General features: G+C 36.3%; 3 protein-coding genes across 3 annotated transcripts; all 3 read right to left on the reverse strand.

The window, feature by feature from the left end:
- Nucleotides 1-1,844: 1,844 nt before the first annotated feature.
- Nucleotides 1,845-2,789, reverse strand: LOC138384463 (olfactory receptor 5F1-like). The gene is given in 1 exon segment (XM_069469969.1): nucleotides 1,845-2,789. A coding segment is annotated over 1 exon segment (945 nt).
- Nucleotides 2,790-5,749: 2,960 nt separating this feature from the next.
- On the reverse strand, nucleotides 5,750-6,709 carry LOC138384955 (olfactory receptor 10AG1-like). The gene has a single exon (XM_069470595.1). The coding sequence runs from the start codon at nucleotides 6,707-6,709 to the stop codon at nucleotides 5,750-5,752; it is 960 nt and encodes a 319-aa protein (XP_069326696.1).
- Nucleotides 6,710-19,086: 12,377 nt separating this feature from the next.
- LOC138384464 (olfactory receptor 5F1) lies at nucleotides 19,087-20,031 on the reverse strand. Its single transcript, XM_069469970.1, has one exon. The coding sequence runs from the start codon at nucleotides 20,029-20,031 to the stop codon at nucleotides 19,087-19,089; it is 945 nt and encodes a 314-aa protein (XP_069326071.1).
- Nucleotides 20,032-23,309: the final 3,278 nt, after the last annotated feature.

The following is a 23,309-nucleotide window of genomic DNA, read 5'->3' on the forward strand; positions in this document are numbered from 1 at the left end:
ATATAATGTTAGCATTTATTTGCACAATATTTTGGTCCCATATACAATTACATTAAAATATACTGGGACAGAGAAAATGGAGAGATCCAGGGAACCATCAGCCAGCTGGTGCAGAAGAATATAGGTGAGGCACCCAGTGAAAGAGCAAACCATCTCTGAGAGTAGCCCGGTAAGGCCTCCAGGTCCAGGCAAGGTTCACAGGTGCCTAGACAACACCGAAGCATTCCAAGACATCTGTCTAGCCAAATTCAGCTACCTGGACCACTGGGGGAAATCAGATGGTTGAGCTGGATGACCTTTTTGTGGCAGCCCATAGTGTCTGCTATGTCCACATCCCAGATGATATGAACAGCTCCACTTCTATCAGGTGCAAATTCAGTGATAAGGCCAAGCATAAAAGTCATGGGGGAATTTCCCTCCAGAAAGATGTGGCCATTCCCTTAGCATCCCCCACTGAGTTTCTTTCAGAGTTCTGCCCAGCCTACTCCTCGTCTACCTTCACATTATTAATGCTTCGCTTTAACATGAAAACTATTTTTAATTTATCCTAAATGACAACTGATAGAAGACTTTTGTGAGCATGAATTCTAAGACTCTATTTTATTTTATTTATTTATTTTGAGACAGAGACTTGCTTTGTTGCCCAGGCTAGAGTGAGTGCCGTGGCATCAGCCTAGCTCACAGCAACCTCAAACTCCTGGGCTTAAGCAATCCTCCTGCCTCAGCCTCCCGAGTAGCTGGGACTACAGGCATGCACCACCATGCCTGACTAATTTTTTCCATATATATTTTTAGTTGGCCAGATAATTTCTTTCTATTTTTAGTAGAGACGGTATCTCGCTCTTGCTCAGGCTGGTCTCAAACTCCCGACCTTGAGAGATCCACCTGGCTCGGCCTCCCAGAGTGCTAGAATTACAGGCGTGAGCCACCGCGACCGGCCTAAGACCCTATTTTAAAGAATGCATATCAGATTCATTCATTTGACATGCAGCTATTACCTAGGGACTATTAAAATCTGCAACACCTGAGTCTGTGTGCATGTGTCTTGTGTGTGTATGTCAGCCTAGGGGACAGAAAGGGAGATAGGAGTTGAAAAATTTTGAGGAAAATGAAAGAATGAAAGGAGAGCTGTAATTGATGCATATTAATCACAAAATTTTCTTGATAGCACACTTTTGCTCAAACTCACACTTTTTTAACATGTGTGTGTGCGTGTGTGCATGAAAGGGAGGGAAACAAAAGATTCAGAGTTTGATCTACGGCCATACCACCCTGAACATGCCCAGTCTTGTCTGATCTAAGAAGCTAGGCAGGGTCTGGTTAGTCCCTGGCTAATCTCTGGATGGGAGATTTGGAGTTTGAAGTTTCTACTAAAGCTGTAGTCCTAAAATTTGATTTAAGCATCCCACTAATAAATAATTCAATAAGTAAAAAGAGAAATACATTTTAAATTGAAAACATTTCTGTTGTACATATTTAACATACTACTAAAATCATAAATGGTGAAAAATAGTGCATAAGAAAAAAGTGAATGAATAATAAAATTTTTCTATACATCTAATTTCATGTGACATTGGTGGCTAAACAATTTATTTCATTTTATAGACAATTTTAATTATAAATATTAATACTCCTTATTTTTGTGGAACCCTGAATGATTATAAAGAAGGTGCCATGATTTTGTATCAGTTAGACAATTTACTTTATCCTTAATTAGATATGGATACTTGAATATTAACAGAAGTGTTTACTGAGAAAACATACTAATGAAAAAAATTTAGGCTCGAACTAGACTTTGAAAGCAAATTAAATATACTATTTAGTTCAGATTTTTCGGCAAACAATTACAAAAAGGAAGGGATCCTTTTCCTTGTAATTACATTCCATAAAGCCTTCTTTACTTCCTTATTCCTGAGGCTGTAGATCAGAGGATTCAACATGGGGATCACCACTGTGTAGAACACAGAAGCCACCTTGTCCTGATTCAGGGAGTAGCTGGAACTAGGTCTCAGGTAAGTATAGATGGAGGCAGCGTAGAACAGAATTATGGCTGTCAGGTGAGAAGCACATGTGGAGAGAGCTCTGCGCCTCCCCTCCCCTGAGTGCATATGGAAGATGGAGAAGAGAATGTAGGAGTAGGAGGTGAGGATGACCAGCAGAGCCCCGACCATGTTCACACCAGCAAAAGTTGAAAAGACGCTTTCTTTCAGGTGTGTGTCAGAACATGAGAGCTTAAAAAGTGGGGGACTATCACAGAAGAAGTGATGGATAACATTAGAGCTACAGAATGGCAAGGTGCTTACAAAACTTGTGTTGACCATGGAGTTCAGCTACCCTGCTGCAAAAGCTCCAGCTGCCATTTTAAGGCAGACTGTCCTGGACATGACCAAGGAGTAAAGTAGTGGGTTACATATGGCCACATAACGGTCGTAGGCCATTAAACCAAAGAGTATGCATTCAGTTGTTGCCAGGGCGATAAAGAAGTACATCTGCAGGAAGCAGCCAGCAAAGGAGATGGTTTTCTTCTCTGATAGCAAATCTACCAGCATCTTTGGGGTGATGCTGGATGAATAGCAAATGTCCACAAAGGACAAGTTAGCCAGGAAGAAATACATGGGTGTGTGAAGTCGGGAATCGATCCTGATTAAAAGGATCATCCCAGCATTCCCCAGAACTGTAAGTGTGTAAATCATAAGAAAAAGGAAAAAGAAGATAATCTTTAGCTCCAGTGTGTCTGCTAATCCAACTAGGATGAACTCAGTTATCATGGTATAATTATTTCTGGTCATTTATTAAAAATATATTTTGTGTAATCTTTGTGTTCGCTGTAAATATTTTCCTTTCCCAAAATTTACATAAAAAAGGAGATGTTAAAGAGAGCAATCACATGTGGGAAAAAATAAACAAAAACTGAGATAATATGGCATATTAACTAGAGTAACTAATGTGAACGGGACATTCAAGGACAAATGGATAAGCATTTGAATTTAATAAACGTTTATCTGTATTGAAACTGGGTTGTAGGCCTCTCAAATCACTGGTTTAGGTCCACATACTCCACTTCCCTTTCTGCAAGTGGACATTTTATTATTCTTTCTATACCAGCTCACATCCAATGTGAAAGATAGAAATATTATGCTAAAATCTCTCCCATTCTCTGAGTAGTTGTGTCAGTTTAACTCAAATATATGTTTTGTTCTTTCCCTCAATAACAGTCCGTACATTCTTCACGTTGAAAATTCGTACATTCTTCACGTTGAAAATTCATACATGGTCCCCTGAATATAACTCTTGTCTAACCCTAAGCTGAAAATACAGTGACTATTTCAAATCAACAATACTTTGACATCCATCATATCATTAAAATTGATTTTATAATGTTTTAAAAGTGAACAAAACAGATTCTTCTAATTATAAGGTACATTATGAAATTAATTCCAAGAAGCAGCAGATACCCATCTACCTCACTGAATAGCATTACCAAATTTTTATATCTTCCTCCAAAGATCATGTCTTACCTAAGTAGCCTATTATTTTCTTTTTGATCAGAGGTTCTCAGTTATTACCAAAGAGAAGAAAAAATCGATCTCTGAAAATGCAGTAGAAAGTTGAATTACCTACTGGTAAAATTTTAAGACACCTTCTGAGTAAATACATGTCGCTGCAATTTTATTTTGTTTTCCTTCAAAAGATTGAGTAACCATGGGGAGTAGATTATAGGTATTAATTGCAGAGTGAATTCTCTAAAGGCAGGAACTCCCATCCCAAAATAATATTAAATATGATTGTATGCAGAATCAGACATTGTGAGGGGATTACATCATAAATTGGTTTATGATCTTTGGAAAACAAATAATTTTTAATTGGCTATTTACATTGACTCCATGTAATTTTTAGCTTATTCTGAGTAGATATATAGCACACTACCAAATTATTGTTCTCCCCCTTTGTCATTTTGTGTGTGTGTGTATCTTTTTTTTTTTTTTTTTTTTTAAGACAGAGTCTCGCTTTGTTGCCCGGGCTAGAGTGAGTGCCGTGGCGTCAGTCTAGCTCACAGCAACCTCAAACTACTGGGCTTAAGTGATCCTACTGCCTCAGCCTCCCGAGTAGCTGGGACTACAGGCATGCGCCACCATGCCCGGCTAATTTTTTGTATATATATTTTTTAGTTGTCCATGTAATTTCTTTCTATTTTTAGTAGAGACGGGGTCTCGCTCTTGCTCAGGCTGGTCTCGAACTCCTGACCTCGAGCGATCCACCCGCCTCGGCCTCCCAGAGTGCTAGGATTACAGGCGTGAGCCACCGCGCCCGGCCTGTGTGTGTATCTATGTATGATTGGAGGCATAGAGAGCCTCCTCCTGACAGTGATGGTCTAGAACTGTTCCATGGCCATTTGTAACTCTCTGCAATAAACAAAATAACAAAAAAAAAACCAAATAAACAAAAAAACAAAAATGGAATACTAACATTTCCCACTTTCAGTAAATACTAAACTCTATGGAAAATTGTATGGAGATGCCTCAAAGAACTAAAAGTAGAACTACTAATTGATCCAGCAATCCCACTACTGAGTATTTACTTAAGGGAAAAAAAGACATTCTATTAAAAAGATATCTGAATTTGAATGTTTATAGCAGCACAACTCACAATTGCAAAGATGTGGAAACAACCCAAGTGACCACCAATACATGAGTGGATTAATAAAATGTGATATATGTATACCATAGACTACTACACAGCCATAAAAAATGGTAAACTAACTCTTGTATTATCCTGGATGGAACTGGAGCCCATTATTCTAGGTGAAGTATCACAAGAATGGGAAAACAAACACCACATGTACTCACCATTAAATCGGTACTAATCGATCAACATTTATGTGCACATATGGAAGTAACATTCATCAGATATTGGGCAGGTGGGAGTGGTGAGGAGGGGATGGGTAAAGTCATATCTAATGTATGCCATGCATGCTGTCTGGGTGATGGGCACACTTGTATCTCTGACTCAGGTGGTCCAAAGGCAATTCATGTAAGCAAAGCATTCTGAACTTAAATAAAGTTCAGTGTAATATTCTGAACTTAAAAAAAGTTAATACAAAAATAATCAACACGATAGAAAGGAAGTCTTCAAGAAAGAAAAAAACAGACAAAGATCTACAAGACTAATAGGTAACAACTAACACTATGGAATGGAAAATTTTTTCATGTCTATAAATACTTTAAATGTAAATGAATCGAACTCAATCAGAAGACATAGAGCATGGAAGGATACTAAAACACAACCCAAATGTATGCTGTCTACAAGAAACTTACTTTAGATTTAAGGACACACTGAGAATAAAAGTAAAGGAATAAAAAGAGATATTCCATGCAAATTATAACTAACAGACAGCAGGGTTGGCCATATTTACATTAGACAAAACAGGTTTTAATAATAAACTGTCAAAAGAGATAAAGACATTTTATAGCGAACTAATGGCCAGTAAACAAGGATTTGATGACTTCAAGGTGTTATTTCCAACTCTTCAATATCTTGGATTGAGTTTCATAGGTGGCTGCTCTTTGCCCATAGAAAATATTAATGTTTGGGATTAATTTACTATTTGAAAATAAAAGAAGAGTTGATTTCATATGAGTTAAAAATATGAAATAACTTATTCAGAACAAATAAGATTTCTAAGACTATTAGAAAAGAACCGTAACAAATATATGGAGATTTTGACAAATAATACAGCAAATTTTGTAAGTCATGCATACATAATGCATTTCAGTAGGAATTTTCTTAATGCCACCATAACATCTTTGTTTCTCAGACAATATATCATGGGATTAAACATTGGGGTCACAATGGTGTAAAATAGAGAAAGGACTTTGTCCAATCCTGCCAAATGACTGGACTTTGGTCTCAAATATGTAATGATTCCCGATCCAAAAAATAAAGCCACAACCATGAGGTGGGAAGAACAGGTAGAGAAGGCTTTGGCTCGCCCAGTTGCTGATGGCAGTTTTAAGATGGATGAGATTATCTTCACATAAGATCCAAGTATCAGCATAAAAGGAATAGTGACAACTAGAACAGCAATAACATAAATTAACATCTCAATCAGAAAAGTGTCCCCACAGGCTAGTGTGAGTACTGGAGGTATGTCACAGAAAAAATGATTCAATTGGTTAGGTCCACAGAAGGGTAGAGAGAAGATCAGGTAGGTGAACCCTATATGTACTGGAACTCCACTGCTCCAACAGCCAGCTGCCAATTGGATACACAGCCTCTTGTTCATGACGAGAGGGTAGAGTAATGGGTTGCAAATTGCAACATACCTATCATAAGCCATTGTTGTCAAAATAAAGCATTCAGTGGCTCCGAAGACCAGAAAAAAATACATTTGAGTAGCACAAGCCAAAAAGGAAATATTTCTATTTTGTCTACAAAGATCTGTTAGTAATCTGGGAACAGTGACTGACACATAACAGATTTCCAAGGAAGAAAAATTCCCAAGGAAAAAATACATGGGAGTCTGGAGGCAAGGATCAACCTTGGTTAATATGATAATGAGACTATTTCCTATCAGAATAATCACATAGATTACCAAAAACACCCCAAAAAGAAATCCTTGCAGGTTAGGAATGTCAGAAAAGCCAAGTAAGATGAATTCCATTAAGGTAGTGTGATTTTCCTGTGGGGGACTTTTTCCTGTGGATTCCATTTATGAATAAAATGATTTTAGCATTTAGAAGTCACTTCAATCCTCTGGCCTCAGCTGCAAAACAGGACATATTGAATAGATGATTTCAAATCAATGACACAGTATTGAAACCCAGTTTTGTTTGTTTGCTTGTTTTATATTTTTGGAAATATATTTTCAAATCTAATATCCTAAAATTCCAGGATGTAAATAGGAGAAATAATTCTAAAATCTATTTTTCCTGCTCATAAGAAAGACTATCGATATGTGAATTAAAAAACACAGCAAAACAGACAGTAATAAACTAAGAGCAAAATATGTCAGGTAGCCTATTCTCAGGATAAGAGTTGCTTTACGTAAAAAACTAAAGTGTGAAATGTTTCTACGTCCTTATCAATCTGGTCTCCATTTGATTTTTATTTGTATTTTATCTGTCTAGTAACTTCTAATTTACAATATGTTCATATCTCTCTTATATTTGGTTTGATGTTTCCCCTGTGAGTTGCATCCCAGATAACCTAAAAGGAAGGTGGTCAGTGAGATCCCCCTGCCCTGCCCAGGAAAGGCCGTCTGGGGTTTCAGCACTCACTATCTAGGATAGAGACTTAGACACTGACCAGAAAAGTATGAAATGTTGTCTTTCCTCCATTATAGAAATAAATCCTATTTAATAAGGCATACAACTTTTTATTAGAAATAATATATCATAGCAAGTCCTATGTTCACTTGAAGTTTGGGACGTGAAATAAAGGAAAAAAGGTTTTGTTATAATATATCATTTGAAAAAACAAACAAAAAACCCCTATCATGCCACCCCCCAAAAATCTTAACAACTTTACTTATATTCTGAATTTTAGCCTTTAAGGAATCATTAGGTAAGTTTAGGACTTTACAGGGGTAAATAGACAAGGAAAAGGGAAAACAAAATGTGCAAGAAAATTTGATCATGGGGTCACACTTGACACCAGACAAAATGTAAATTCTTCCTTTGTGTACCTTTTTTCTACCTCTAAATATGAGTTTCTGAATATAATATAAATCATATATATACACATACATATATAGTGTATATAATGTATACTTGTGTCCTAAATATACTTTTTTCTGAATGGTTATCAGGAACCGCAGAGCTAAATGCAGTGTATGCTGAAGCTAATCAGCTCCTTCAAGAATTAAACACTTCTAAACCAAAGATGTTCACTCTGTCCTCCACTCTACTGGATCCTAGATATAACTTTTCATGATCTCCATCCAGCCTTTGTTCCCTACATTAATGCTAAACTGTAACCTTTCTCACAGATTGTCACATACTCCAAAATCTACATGGTCACAAGTTTTACATTCTCTCCGCCATTCTCCAGACTCTAAATAGATATTCATCTCCTGCAAAAAACAACTTCCCTTCTTCTATTAAAACCTCAAGGTTCTCTCCCCTATAACAAATTCCACACAACTGAAACAATTTATAATCTCTATTTTGAATTTCGTCTCACTAATTGTTCCTTATTTGTTCAGTGAATCCTCCATTCTCATTTATTTTTCACAGCATACTTCAAGCTCCCTCCCAGCTCTTCTCTGCTTACAACCTGGGAAGTTTAAGAGGAAAAATTTTTTTCTGTAAACTGAGACCTAGTGCACTCCCTGAAACTTTTGCTATCTCTATTTTTGTTTTTCTGATCTCTTCTTTTTATTTTTACTTCCTTTTTTCATATTTTGGTAATTTTTCCACTTTATATCTTCGCAAAACTTTAAAATTTGTATTATTCATATACTTATTATATATATATGTTTTATAGAGAGAGTCATATTTTCTCCATCAGTTATACCTTTGGAAAATCAACTGGAGCAAAAATTAAATTAAATTTTCAGCCATCCAGATATGTTCGAATGAGTATATAAGGTAGTAAATCAATATATATTTTGCAATTTATTATGGACCATGTTGTGTGTGAAATATTAAAGAATTGACAATAACAAAAACATATGGTCTCAGCTTCTGTCTTAATAAGCTTATGGACTAATGGTGAAGTCAGACCACTTTATTGTATTACTTTGAACTATATCAGAGTCTACGGAGAGAGAATTATTAATACAAGCTGTCATTGGAACATGAGACAATAGATTAGGGACGTAACAGCTAATCTGGGACTTTGTCAAATTTTAGGGTATCACTGAATCACTTTGTTATTTTTACTTTTAAGAAAAGAGAATACAATACTTCCCAGGAAATATAATAGTCTTCATATTGTCATTCAGTTTTGTATTCCAATAACTAGTCATTTACTTACATGAGTGAGTAGTTTATAAATATTTCCCAGTAGGTAATTTCATAAATCTTCATTGATCATTCATGGAAGTGGGATCCTTTCCCATTTATCTGAGCAATCACATTCCATTTCCCTAGAATCAAGTACTCTGATTTGACAGGGACATTGACATGGCTTGACATTGAGTGACTTACAAAGGAAATTAGATATATTAGGATAATATGTCCTTATTGAAATCACCAAAGTTTGATTTTCCTTGTTTTAAAACATTCACAGTAATAACACTATGTAACTCAGCAAGTTGTTTTGTAGAATAAGTGTCGTAACATATGTTAACTGCTTGACTTACAACAGGCATTTGTAATTTTATTAGGCATTGTTATGGTCATTATCATACTTACTCTATATCATTATTATTTTAACTTATATTCTTTTTCTTTTCTCTTGAACTTTGCTCAGCTTTTATCCTGACCTGGAGTAGCCTTTTCTTAATCTAGGAGAAGAGCAAATGTATAAGGCAGTGTTTTGGCAGAAATACTGAGCTGAAAATTATTAATCTATGCTGAGTGGACACAAACTAGCAGCAATACTAAGAGAAAAAACATTCTAGTTAACTAGACTTTTTTTCTCATTTATATCAGTCTGTAGAGTTGCACTTTGAGCGTGTAAAAAAATTAAGTAGACTGTGTTCTATAAATGTAAGCAAATTCAAATGTAGAAGTCTAACTCGGATCCTACTTAATATATGAAACCATTCTCATAAATAACCTTCTTTGATTATTTTCTTTTCTGAACTTGATCTATTTATTCCCTTCATCAACAATTAGTGGTACTTTGTCAGTTCTAATGTGAAAACTTTAGTTGTTCCAATGTCTTTCCTGAAAAGAGTTTCTGTTCCATTAAGGAAGTATCTGTCTTTATCAGTTTTTCTATGTTAGCAGACACTAGCACAGCTATAAAGGAGAATAGACTGATCTAATTAATTAAACTATTTTTTAAATTATTGACACTATTTGAACATTTATTATGCTAATGACATTGCCTGTATTATCTCATTTTTAAAGCAGTTACTGTTATTATTCGCATTTTACATAAAGAGCCAGAAACACAGAGAAATTAACTAATTTACCCAAAGTCAAATGCTAGCATGTCACTCAGCTGAATCCAAACTGAGGAGCGTAATGCCAGAATAAGCAGGGTAAAATAAATACTGCTTACCTTTTTTTTTAATATTGTGGATAAATCACTATATATTGTTTCTTTTATAGAGAATATGGTTTTATGCAGTGTGAATTTTTCATTTAAATTATTCAAATAAAAAGCCAGCCATTCTTATTTGCCCTTGAAATGCATGCTTTACTTTTAAATCAGTACACCTTAGGTAGGAAATAACCCCTTATTCATTTTAAGGGCTTCATTCTTTTCTCCATGGTTGCATTTTTAAGCTCAGTAATCTGCTTATCAAGTGGTAACTTAGAAAATAACCAAAGCTATCTCTGATTGAATTAGCGTTAAGTTACATTTCTGTCTGTATGGAATATGGTCTGAGGGCACCAGCCTCCTGGCCGATCCTCCTTACCTTTCTCCCTGTCCTCTCCATCCCTGGAGAGTAGAGCAATTCCCCTGTTGGTAAAGACTGTATAAGATATTCATAGTTTTTAAATCGGCCTGTATCTACTTATGAAATCAGAGGACACTAAATTTGAAATGATTAATATATCATTTTTAATCCCCCAAAATGCAACTTGGAAATTACCTAAAGTTCATTCATCATCTAGGTTGTTATGTGTTAGTATCCTCTGTTCATGCCATGGAGAGGATTTATCTTAATTTATAAGTACTTTCATAAGGAAAAAAATAATGGAGTTTAGAAAAGAGGATATAGTGCACTGAATCTCAGGGTTTTCTATATCAAGAAAGTGAAGATGGGGAAATGACACTATGAGGAATTTAAAACTATTAAGAGAGAGAAGGTAGAGAAAATTTTTATTGTTGTTATGGATCTTTGGCAAGATTATATAAAATAATTAATTTATACATTTACCTTTTCTTTATTGACACATTCAATAAATATCTAACTATATAAGATGTTGTGCTATACTCTTCAGAAAGCACAGGAATTCTTTGTATCTGTAGATTGATCACAATGCCTTTTTTTTTTTTTTTTTTTTTGAGACAGAGTGTCGCTTTGTTGCCCTGGCTAGAGTGAGTGCCGTGGCGTCAGCCTAGCTCACAGCAACCTCAAACTCCTGGGCTCAAGCAATCCTACTGCCTCAGCCTCCCGAGTAGCTGGGACTACAGGCATGTGCCACCATGCCCGGCTAATTTTTTCTATATATATTTTAGTTGGCCAGATAATTTCTTTCTATTTTTTTTTTTTTTTAGTGAAGACGGGGTCTCGCTCTTGCTCAGGCTGGTCTCGAACTCCTGACCTTGAGCGATCCACCCGCCTCAGCCTCCCAGAGTGCTAGGATTACAGGCGTGAGCCACCTCGCCTGGCCTATCACAATGTCTTGACTTCCAAAGTTCTGTTCACCTTTTAGACTTAGGTGGTGTGTCACCCTGTGAAAAGTGACCTATTATTCCTGCAGGCAACATCCAACATTTCTAATGCAATCCTCCCATATCCCTCCAATACAACCTCTATTTTAGCCCTTAATATATGATACTTTAATTTTTATTTCACAATTCAACTTTCCCCCTTTGTCATGAATTCGTTGAGTCTAGGGCATTAGTTTTGTTTACTGGCACACATCTGGCTCCAAGTGTGGAGCCAGGCACATAGAACACTCTGGGTTTTTTTCAGTAAATTACACCTATGTCATTTAATCTCCCAAAATCATTAATTATATGTGTGTGTGTAACATGTTTTCTTCCATTGCTAGCAGTGAGTAAAATGTCCTGTCCTCATTAAACCATATGAAATAAGAACACAGTATACTTCAGTGTGGACAAGAGTGGAAGCAGGGAGACCAGTTAGGAGGTTATCACAATAATCTATGTGGGAGAGGATGGTGGCCAAAATAAGGGGCACCAATATATATTGTGAGAAGTGGTTGAAGGATTTACATAAAGATTTTGCCCATTTTCCTCTGTTTGATTCTAAATTTTACCATGTATAAATCAGCCACTTAGAAAAACTGACATATTTATCATTATGCATCTCTTTCTACCCATCTTATCTAGTCAGTCACCAAAGCATTCTGACTCTACTTTCTAAATATTAATAAATTCTACTCATTTCTCTCAATTTTTATGGAAACTTCCTTAGTGCACATGCTTGTAATCTTTTTAAAGGGATATACTTCTTAAAAATTATTCTCTTATTTTCAGTGCCATCCCACTGTTATCAATCTTCTCTATCTTACTTCAGAGGTAATAATTTTCTATGATGTAAATGGAAGCATGTCATTTTTCTCCCTAATCCTACTTCACTAGTTCTATAATCACTGGGCCCCCATGATTATATTGTGATTTATGTACTTTCTTTCAAAACAAAATTTCCATAATGCCTGGGATATATTGACTTGAATGGCCATTTGACTATTTCATTTGACAATGAAATAAGACAAAGAGCAATGTGTGAAGATATTACCTCATTTGTGTGAGAGTGTGTCTTCGTCTAGAACTCAACTTCTCCCCATTTCAGCTGGCTGGGCCACAGCAATCAAAGAAGTCACCAGTGGAAAATGTTAAAGCTGCTTGTCTCTGAATGACTGTTCATAGTAGAACCTCAAGCTAAACCTGGGATTCCTGTCCTCAATTATTCTTTTGTAAAGCTCTCAGATCTTAAGAATCATAGGTCTTGCCTATTCTACATCCATATCCAGAGTAAATGTCTAGTCAAGTAAGTGCAAAACACCAACACTCCCATGATGGAAGTGGTCCAATGTCATCAACCTGCACCAGGTAGCTGGCTGATTACTCCAGGAAATGGTCCCATGTTGGGGTCTCAGTGTTGGTCTCTCCTGCTGGCACACTGGGCACTCAGTGGTATCCGTAGCCAGGTCAGCCTTGGTCAGTGGAAGTCCATGTTTCTGAGCCCATGCATAACTTTCATCCCTGCCACCATGGCCACTTTGCTCATGAGCCCATTGTGGGTGTCTGTGGAAAGTCGCTGATTAATATCCATAGAATGGGCCATTCTTTCCACTTGATTATTAAAATTCTTCTGCTGGACTCACCTTTTGCTGGGCATTCACATGAGGCACAAATATCTTCATGTTCTTTGACAATTTAGAGAGGTGTATCTATATACCTCTTCCCCAAATTTATTTGTAACCAATTTTCCAATAATGTTCTTTCCAAGTCCCTGGCAACCCAGCCAATCTAGGCTACAGTCCATAATTAATATATAAACCCATGCCTTGCCATTTCTCTTTCCAATGAATGTGAACAATCAGGAATACTGTTCAAGTTGTGCTCACTGGGAGGATTTCCTTTGCCTGTCCTTCAGGGACATCCCAGAAAGAGGCTGTGGTGCTTCAGCTGTACATTTGAGGTGGTACCTACAAATCGTGCAGAACTAACTGTAAACCAGTCCCTAGTACTTGCCTCCTTTGTCAACTGATCATAGGGTACTCCTCATGAGGCTATAGATTCTGGCTGAGAGACAGAAGGCAGTGTAGTAGGAGTAGAAATCATGGGCATTTGGGCCACTCCTTTGTGTAACTTACTTATGCCTGCTTGGGCCTGATCATGCATATACCACTTCCATTTGATGATGAAGAAGTGCTGTATACACCCAACTGTATGGCTTGGTTGGTAAAATAATACCTAGTTTTTGATAGATAGCTTGGGTCTCATGGTAACTTGGCAGTCCATGGTTAAGTACTGAGTTTCTAGTAAAGCCTAGTAGCAGGTCAAGTGTTGACTCTCAAAAAGAGAGTGGTTATCTGTGGATGATGGCAGGGCCTTGCTCCCTCTGGGGAAGGTTGGGAGAAAGATTAGCAAGAAAAATTGTCAGTAGTGTACTGCGGGGAGTTAGCTATGCTCCCTGCAAAGAATCGGAACCTCAGGCAGGGGTCATCGCAAAGGATGAAAAAATAATAGAAAATAGAAATAAAACAATACACAGAGGCCAAATTGCAGTTTATAAAGAATAGATTTATGAAACTAGAAAAAAAGCGGAGGTGCTCAGGGGACCCCAAAATATTTCCGTGAATTTTGAGGCCAAGACTAAAGTTTTACATCAGTATTTATAGGTACAGTGATCCATTGCCAGGGGTAACAGATTTGCATAATAACAGGTAGTTTGTTTTAGGTTCAAAGTCTCCGACAAGGCTTCTCTAGATCCCTTAGTTAACTCTATCTATGTGAACAAATGGTTACAAAATCTTTCTAGGACAAACTTCTGACTTCTAAGATAAAACTATCACTTTAGGAGAAAAGTTAAACAGAGACATAGTGGCTCCATATGTCTTTATCTAGTTATTGTGAATTGAGACAGGTCGTTGGAAGTCAAGAAAGAGCTGACCCTTGGGCAAATTGCTTTTAGCCATGGGTGTCTGTCTCTCAGGCAGGAACTCTCTTTGATCAACTCCCTTCCCCTAACTCCATGCAAACCTGCTTTGTCATTCAAAGCAGGTGAGAACCACAGGCTTGAGACTGCAGCGTCACTTGGAAAGCAGCTGCTACTGACCATTGAGACGCCCTCCTGAGGCAGGCAGCTTTTGATATGCGAACTAACATGTTTACATATTCCTTCAGGGCAAAGCCCTGCAAAACTCCTGAAATCATAGTTCTGTCTCTAATATAGTAATAATAATCTAGCGGCTGACAGTATATTGGAGTCCTTCCTCAAAGAGACCTGGCCTTCTCTTCATTCAAAGGGTTCTGGTTCTGTGAACTGGCTCAAGTATAGGAATTGATAGAGGGGCCCTGATTCTCTATTTATATGATTTGAGTTAGATTTTAATTCATTTCACCTGTAGGTGTTCTGCTTATACAGATCAAGTAAGAATTAGGGGTGTTTTTGTTTTTTTTTTAATCTATTTCATTTCTAGGACAACTATGATTAATTTGCTAACAACATAAGTCCACATGAATCAGATTATTCTGATTGTTGCTTTGTCTCTACTGTCCATCATGGTAACTATGTCCATCTTGCTTTTAGCAGTTAGTTGGCTGCTGCCACTTGGCCCTGCTACTCTGGAATCCAATTATTCCCAGTGCATTGAAGTTATCCAATTGGATGACTGTGGATCTCACTGTGAAGTCTGGCCTACAAAGAAGAGCAGTCACAAAGCTCTTAGAGGATATTGAGGCTTCCTTCATGAATCTATTTTTTAAAGTATTGGTACAAAGCATGTCCTCTGGATCTTCCTGATGTGAGTGAGTAGGTTTTAAGTGACAAATCTACTCTAACATTCCAGTCTCCTTAAGCCTTTGAATCCCTTCCTTTATGGTAATCCAATGGAGATTGGTCATATCCAACTTGTTCAAGGTGGGCCACTTTTTTAACCATGTTTCAGACAAAAAACAAACACATTTTTAGCTCCGTTAACTCTTCAAATTGCAACACTAAATGTATCATCTGTGCTTAGTGAGCCCATATCAATAAATTTGACTGGATTCAACTTGATATTCCTTCTATTATCCCACACTCTTAGAATCTGGTCCCACACAGGTTCACTGGATTTCTGTGTATATAAATTAGAAAACTCAAGTACTTCTTTTAAGGTAGAGTGCATGTCCTCATGGATCAAACTGTATACCTCATCTTAGTGGCCTAGACCCACGGCTGCTACCAATTCTGTGTTAGTCAAGGTTTTCCAGAGATACAGATCAATAGGATATATCTATAGATTGATAAAGAGAGGGGATTTATTAAGGGAATTGGTTTACACAATTAAAGAAGCTGAGAAGTCCCACAATAGGCCATCTTCAAGCTGAGAATGAGGAAAGCCAGTAGCATGGCTTAGTCCAAGTCCAAAGGCTGCAGAATAAGAGAAGTCAAAGACCTGAGAATCTGGAGTTCTGATGTCTAAGGGCAGGAAAAGAAGAGTGTTCTAGCTCCAGGAGAGAGAGTGCATGAACTCTTCTTGCCTCTGCCTTTTGGTTCCATTCAGACCCCCAGCTGATTAGATGGTGCCCACCCCCCTTGACTTCAGATTTTCCCCACTCAGTCCACTGACTCACAGACACAGTGAAAATAATGTTTAATCAATAATCTAGGTATCCCTTTATGTAGTCAAATTAATACCTAAAATTATCATCACAGCACTGTTATATGAGTCTCTGTTACTTGAATCTATTGGGCCTTACTGCTAGGGAATAAAGCTATATAATTCTAATCAACTATAGATATATTTTTATCATTTGCTCTTAAAATGTATTGTTTATTATTTTTGACTAATGCTCACCAAATCTAGCCTCTCACGATGATGAGTCTGTCACAGTCCTCTTCTGTAACACATACTTTGGGCATAATGATTTTATGATTTATTAAATAAATTCTTAACCTTTATTCACATTTTCATGCTGCTTATAAGCATTTCACTTCCCAGCTTCTATGATTATAAGCTTTCTGTTTCCAAGCTCTCTCTAGGTCTGTAATATTTTCTCTTTCTGCTTCTCTTACCAGTATACTAATAAATTTGATATACCACCCCAAAACTTAGAAAATAAACTGAATTTTATTTATTTTTTATCTATTTGTGTTACAACATATGGTTACTATCATTATACAATTTCTGGAGTCTGAGAATTTGAAGCTCAATTTAGAAACTCATCATTTTTTACATGGATCATCAGTTTAATTTTTTACTTGCAAAACTTAATCAATAGTCATCACCACACATTTTAGTAATAAATATGGGGCTAATAATTTTTTTCAAATGGCTGAAATATTCCAAGGACTCTTCTGGAGCTTAGAGATGGTGCATGGATATATGAAACATTTTCATAGCAGCATTAACATCAGAAAATTTAAACAAAATTTTAAAGATAGTACATACCAATTTTCAAACCCAAACAGTAAGTTGTACCTAACTTTAGAAACAAATGGCACACCTTTCTGCTTTCTGATGACACACATTGTCTTTGACATAGATTCTATTTATTTTCAATAAAGTGATTTTGTTCTTTGTGTTTTCTTCTACAGATTACATATTCTCACATCAAGCCAACTACTTTTTACTTGATTATTTTCCATAAACAAAACCATTTGTATATTACCTTCTTGACATAATTGTTTGTCTCTATCCTTTGAAACATGTTGACTATGAATTAACATACTATCTTTGATATTATTAACCTATATAATGTTAAATGGGATAATTAACCTCACTTAGCCTAGGTACTAGTCTTTATCTAATTACTGTTTACAAAATGTATGACTTCCCGTTTTTTTATACACCAATGAAAATGATGTGTATATTAGTTTATATTTAACAAGCAAATCCAAATTTCTTTTTACATAGTAATATCCAACCTTTCTACACATTTTCTGCCTTAATGTAAGACTCCATGTACTAATATCGTCTTATTTTTTTGCTTATTCTATTTGAATCCATGGGACTCTTAGATCTGGATACTTTCATTTTTCGCTACTTTTTTGAAAAATTTCTTTTGAGTTAAAGAAAACTTTAAAGAAAGAACCCTGGAACATTTTTTTTTGACATAAATACATTGAACAACAAACAGGAAAATATGAAAATTTTTGTTAAATCAAGCTGGATGACCTCTTTGTGACAGGCCATGATATTGCTGTGACAACATCTCAGATTATGTGAATGTCACTGCTTCTAATAGGTGTAACTTCAGTAGTAAAGACAAGGGCCATGGGGAGTTTTGCTCCAGAAACTATAACTGTCTCTTTAGCAAAACTTGGCCCAATTCAGTTTGCTCTAGAGTTCTACCAAGCCAACTCCCTAACTCCACATTTATAATGCTTAGCTTGAACATTAAGATTTATTACAATTGATCTTTATTTCTAATGAACAGAAGACTTCCATGAGCAGAAAATCCATGGGCCTATTTTCAAGAATATGTCAGTTTTACTCAGTGAACATTCATACCTCCTTTGGAAATATACACTGTTTAAAGTCTTTGCAGCACCTGAATGTGAGTGCGTGTACCTTGTGTGTATGCATCAATCTGGGAGACAGAAACATGGGCAGCTCAGTCCATTAAGGCTGCTATAAGAAAAACAGATTGGGTAATTTATAAATAAACTAAAATTTAGTATTCACAGTTTTGGAGGCTGGGAAGTCCAGGATCAAGGAACCAGCAGACTTGGTGTCTGGTGAGAACTTATTCTCTTCTTCAAAGATGGCGCCTCCTTGCTATGTCCTCCCATGGCAGAAAGATCAAACAATGCCCTCATACTTCTTTAAAAGGGCCCTAATTCCATCCATTAGGGCTCCAGTCTCATGATTTAATCAGCCCTAAAGGCTCCACCTGTTCATGCTATCACATTGGTGATTAAGTTTCAACACATAAATTTTGGGGGAACATATCCATACCCTAGCAAAGGTATTGGAAATTTTTCAGAAGAATGAAAGGGAATGAAAAGAGAGCTTTAATTTATGCATTCTAATTAGACAGTGCCTTTCCTGATGGCACGTTTTTGAATACACTCACACTTATTCTTTAAGGAATATATATATGTGTATGGAGAGGGAGGGAAAATAGATGGGGAGTTCAGTTTCCATTAAAACTATAATCCAAAAATTTAATTTAAGCATCTCTCCAAGTGAAAATGCATTCAATTAAAAAAGGAAATAATTTAAAACATTTCTGTACTCTATCATATTTAATAATCTCTTGCAAATAATAAATAGGGAAAAATAATGTATAAGAAAAAAAACAAATGGTCTAAATTATTGTATATGGTTATTAACAAGTGATATTGTGACTTTGATCTCTAAACACTCAATCCCTTTCTTCTCCTAGTCAAAATATTATTGAAATAAACCCTAACTCTGGGACCCTATGAGGTAAGAATGATTATAAAGTAAAGGTCCCATGTCTTGTATTTGTTCAGTAATTTACTTTATCCCTAAATAGATACAAATACTTTGAATTTTTACAAAATATGTTAACTGAAAACAATTATAATGAATAACATAGGCTTGAACTAGACTTAGAAGGTAAATTAAATACCTATTTCAGATTTTTAGCCAAAAATCACAGAAAGGAAGGAATCCTTTTCCTTGTAATTACATTCCATAAAGCCTTCTTTACTTCCTTATTCCTGAGGCTGTAGATCAGAGGATTCAACATGGGGATCACCACTGTGTAGAACACAGAAGCCACCTTGTCCTGATTCAGGGAGTAGCTGGAACTAGGTCTCAGGTAAGTATAGATAGAGGCAGCGTAGAACAGAATTATGGCTGTCAGGTGAGAAGCACATGTGGAGAGAGCTCTGTGCCTCCCCTCCCCTGAGTGCATACGGAAGATGGAGAAGAGAATGTAGGAGTAGGAGGTGAGGATGACCAGCAGAGTCCCGACCATATTCACACCAGCAAAAGTAGAAATGATGCTTTCTTCCAGGTGTGTGTCAGAACATGAGAGCTTAAAAAGTGGGGGACTGTCACAGAAGAAGTGATGGATGACATTGGAGCTACAGAATGGCAAAATACTTACATAACTTGTGTTAACCATGGAGTTCAAGAGCCCTGCTGCAAAAGCCCCAGCTGCCATTTTAAGGCAGACTGTCCTGGACATGACCAAGAAGTAAAGTAGTGGGTTACATATGGCCACATAACGGTCGTAGGCCATTAACCCAAAGAGGATGCATTCGGTTGTTGCCAGGGCGATAAAGAAGTACATCTGCAGGAAGCAGCCAGCAAAGGAGATGGTTTTCTTCTCTGATAGTAAATCTACCAACATCTTTGGGGTGATGGTGGATGAATAGCAAATGTCCACAAAGGACAAGTTAGCCAGGAAGAAATACATGGGTGTGTGAAGTCGGGAATCGATCCTGATTAAAAGGATCATCACAGCATTCCCCAGAATTGTAAGTGTGTAAATCACAAGAAAAAGTAGAAAGAGAATAATCTTTAGCTCCAGGGTGTCTGCTAATCCCAGTAGGATGAACTCAGTCAGTGAGGTATGATTTTTTCTGGTCATTTATTACAAATAGATTTTACATAAACTTTGTATGAAGCATAAATATTTCTCCCTTTGAAAGTTTAGAGGAAAAAATAGAAATGTTAATAAGCATAATCACACATAGAAAAAATTTTAGGATAATATAGCATAGTAACTAGAGTGACTGAAGTAAAAAGAAAATTAGAGTACCAATAGGTAAGCATTTAAATTTAATGAACAATTATCTGTATTGAATCTGGGTTGCAGACCTCCCAAATCTCTGATTTAAGTGCATATATTCCACTTTAATTTCTGCAAATGCAAATCTATTGTTGTATTCTTTCTATATCAGCCTCCATCCAAAATGGAAATAGAAATATCTTTCCCAAAGTTTCTCCTATTTTCTGGAAAGATATATGGATTTAAATCAAATAGATCTTTTCCCTCAAAACCACTCTGTACATTCTTATCTCCAAATGTAATGCATCAATACTCTTTAAAATACCTCTCATGTAACCGCAAGCAGCAAGAATAGTGACCATTTCAAATAATCAATATTTTGACATCTATTCTATTCTTAAGCATAATTTTGTAATATTTTAATAGTGAAGCAAATGGTTGCTCTAGTTACAAGGTATAATATTGAATTAATGCTATATAGCAGCAGACAGATACCTGTCCATGGCAGTGAATAACAGCAACAGATTTTTATAAATTCCTTCCAGGTGGTGTCTTATCTCTTAGCTTATTATTTTTTGTGTGTGTGTATGGATTTCTCACTTGGAGGTCAAATATAAGGAGAAGAAGATTTATTTTCCAAACGTAGTGGAAAGTTGAATTATCTATTGTTAAAATTCTGAAACACCTTCTGATTAAATACATGCTATTGCACCTATTTTGTTTTCCTTCAAGCAGTTTGGATCATCACGGGGACTAGATAATAGGTATTAATTGTGGAGCCAATCCTCTAAAGGCAGGAACCTAAGTCTCTAAAGAAAATTATATCCAAATATATGGAATCAGGCATTACATGGCGTTCATATCAGGAAGTGATTTCTGACCTCCATGTTATTTTAAAGTCAGAGAAAATATCTCAGACAGTTATTTACATTGCCCCTCTCTCTGTATCTTGAGCTTATTCCAATTGTGTACATAGCCCACTGCCAAATTATTATTCTTCCCTGCCCAAAGGCAAAATAACCAAAAGTATCTTAAAAATCTAATTGGCTTTCATTTGCAATTCTAGAATCAGGCAACACCTAATTCTATAAAATAGAATGAGTGTTCCAATGAGCTGAGGAATTTGGCCTTATTGACATAAATGGATTGAAGAAAGCAGAAACAGGGAACAAAAAAGTAGCTTGGTCATTTCAAAGTTACTTTCCTTGCGGGGTTAAAACAGAGGATACTTCCTTATTACGCTGACTCAGGTTCACTAGAATCTTCTGTTTATTTGGAAAACAAGACCATTTCAAAGTTTGCTTCAATTTCCTGGTACTTAGCAAGGGGTCTCCATTCTGGCTTGGTCTGGTCTGCTAAGACCTAGTGCAGGAGCCCAGTCCAAAAGGAGAGCCTCTTACAAACTTTGTTTAATATCCCCTTTGTCCCTCCCTTTGTCTGTATAAATTTAACTTCCAATCTAGTTCTATTCCTGATTGAAATTAACGAGAAGGGGAAACTAATTCATATCCATTGTACAATGTTTAAAGACATATTACACCCTGAGCAAATCAAACAATGGTTGCAATTGGTAGTAAAGGGAAGATTCCAGGAAGTTGTATGTGAATGCACTTTATAATGTGGACTAAGTGTTCAACTACCTACACACTCCTAAAAATGTTTCTTCCCTGCACTGTAATTCTTGGCTCAGCTCCTTTAGAGACTCTTGTATGAAGAAGAGCAATATTTCCTCTACGATACAAGACAATGATTCCATTAAATTGGAAACTAAGAATTCCACTGTGCCTTTTAAGGGTCATTACTGAAGCTTAGAAGGTAAGTATTTCCTCTTTTAGCTCCTTGGAAACTAAGGCTTGAGTATTTGCACTACTCTTGGCTAATGAAAAATTTCATTCCTGATTTTTGAATTTTTAGAAAGTGAAGCAAATTAAGAGATTGTTCGCAATAGTTGGAGATGGAAGTGGCTGGCTATTGTCCTATGTGAACAAACTCTTCCTCCAGTGAAATCATCACCCTTGCCTCCTTTAGCTCCTGCGAGTTTTCTCAATTAGTTTTCCAGGTTCCTTATCATATCTATAAGTTATCCAATATCTTTTCAGTGAATTCACTTTCTGCTTTAAATGAGCAAAACTATTTTATTGCTGAATGTGCTAATATCACTATTTGAAAAACACAATCGAACCCTTAAAGTTAAGCATTAATGTTATGCTTTAATAATACACACATTCCATATAGAAAGGAAACTTTTCTTTACAATAATGTTTTCAAAAAATACAACTTGGAAATTATTTTACTTATTTTTTTCAGACTTGTAAGGTCCTTAAATGAAAAAAGAAAGAAGAAAGAAAAAAATAATTTGGGGACCTCTCACTCTGAAATATTTTCAGCTGTATTTTTCCAACTTTTAATTCCTCACATACTTTTTTCTTTTTTTTGTTTTTGTTTGTGAAACAGAGTCTTGCTCTGTTGCTTTGGGTTGAGTGCAGTGGTGTCATCATAGCTTACTGCAGCCTCAAGCTCCTGGGTTCAAGCAATCCTCCTGCCTCAACCTCCCAAGTAGCTGGGACTAAGTGGGGGAAGCCAGGACATCCAGCTATTAATATTTTTTCTATTTTTAGTAGAGACAGGGTCTCGCTCTTGCTCAGGCTGGTCTCTAACTCCTGAGCTCAAGCAATCCTCCCACCTCGGCCTCCCAGATTTCTAGGATTTCAAGAGTGAGCCGCATTGGTTTTTTGAATGAGGAACAATAACCCTTTTAAAAATATATATACAGATATTTCATATGTTAAATATAAAGTCCCTATTAGCAACAAAACTGATTTCAATTTTCCCATCAGATACAAGAAAGAGGCCAGTTAGGATCCTGTATTTATCCATTCTCTAGTTTGTCCACTAAAGTGTCCAAAGTTATAAACTATGCCATTGGCAATAATTTAAGGAAAATTAAGATATAGACCTGCAATTTAAAGTATTAAGAAATACTACTGCAAATGTTGCTATAATTGTTAAAGAAAGCTACCAGTCATAAAATGATTATCATTAGCTGAACATGGTACTAAATGCTTACGTGTGCTGTCTCAGTCCTGACAAGAATCTCATGGTGTGTAATTATTATTCATAATTTAAAAATTTATACA

This window comes from Eulemur rufifrons, chromosome 6, assembly GCF_041146395.1.
Source record: "Eulemur rufifrons isolate Redbay chromosome 6, OSU_ERuf_1, whole genome shotgun sequence".
Classification (NCBI taxonomy): Eukaryota; Metazoa; Chordata; class Mammalia; order Primates; family Lemuridae; genus Eulemur; species Eulemur rufifrons.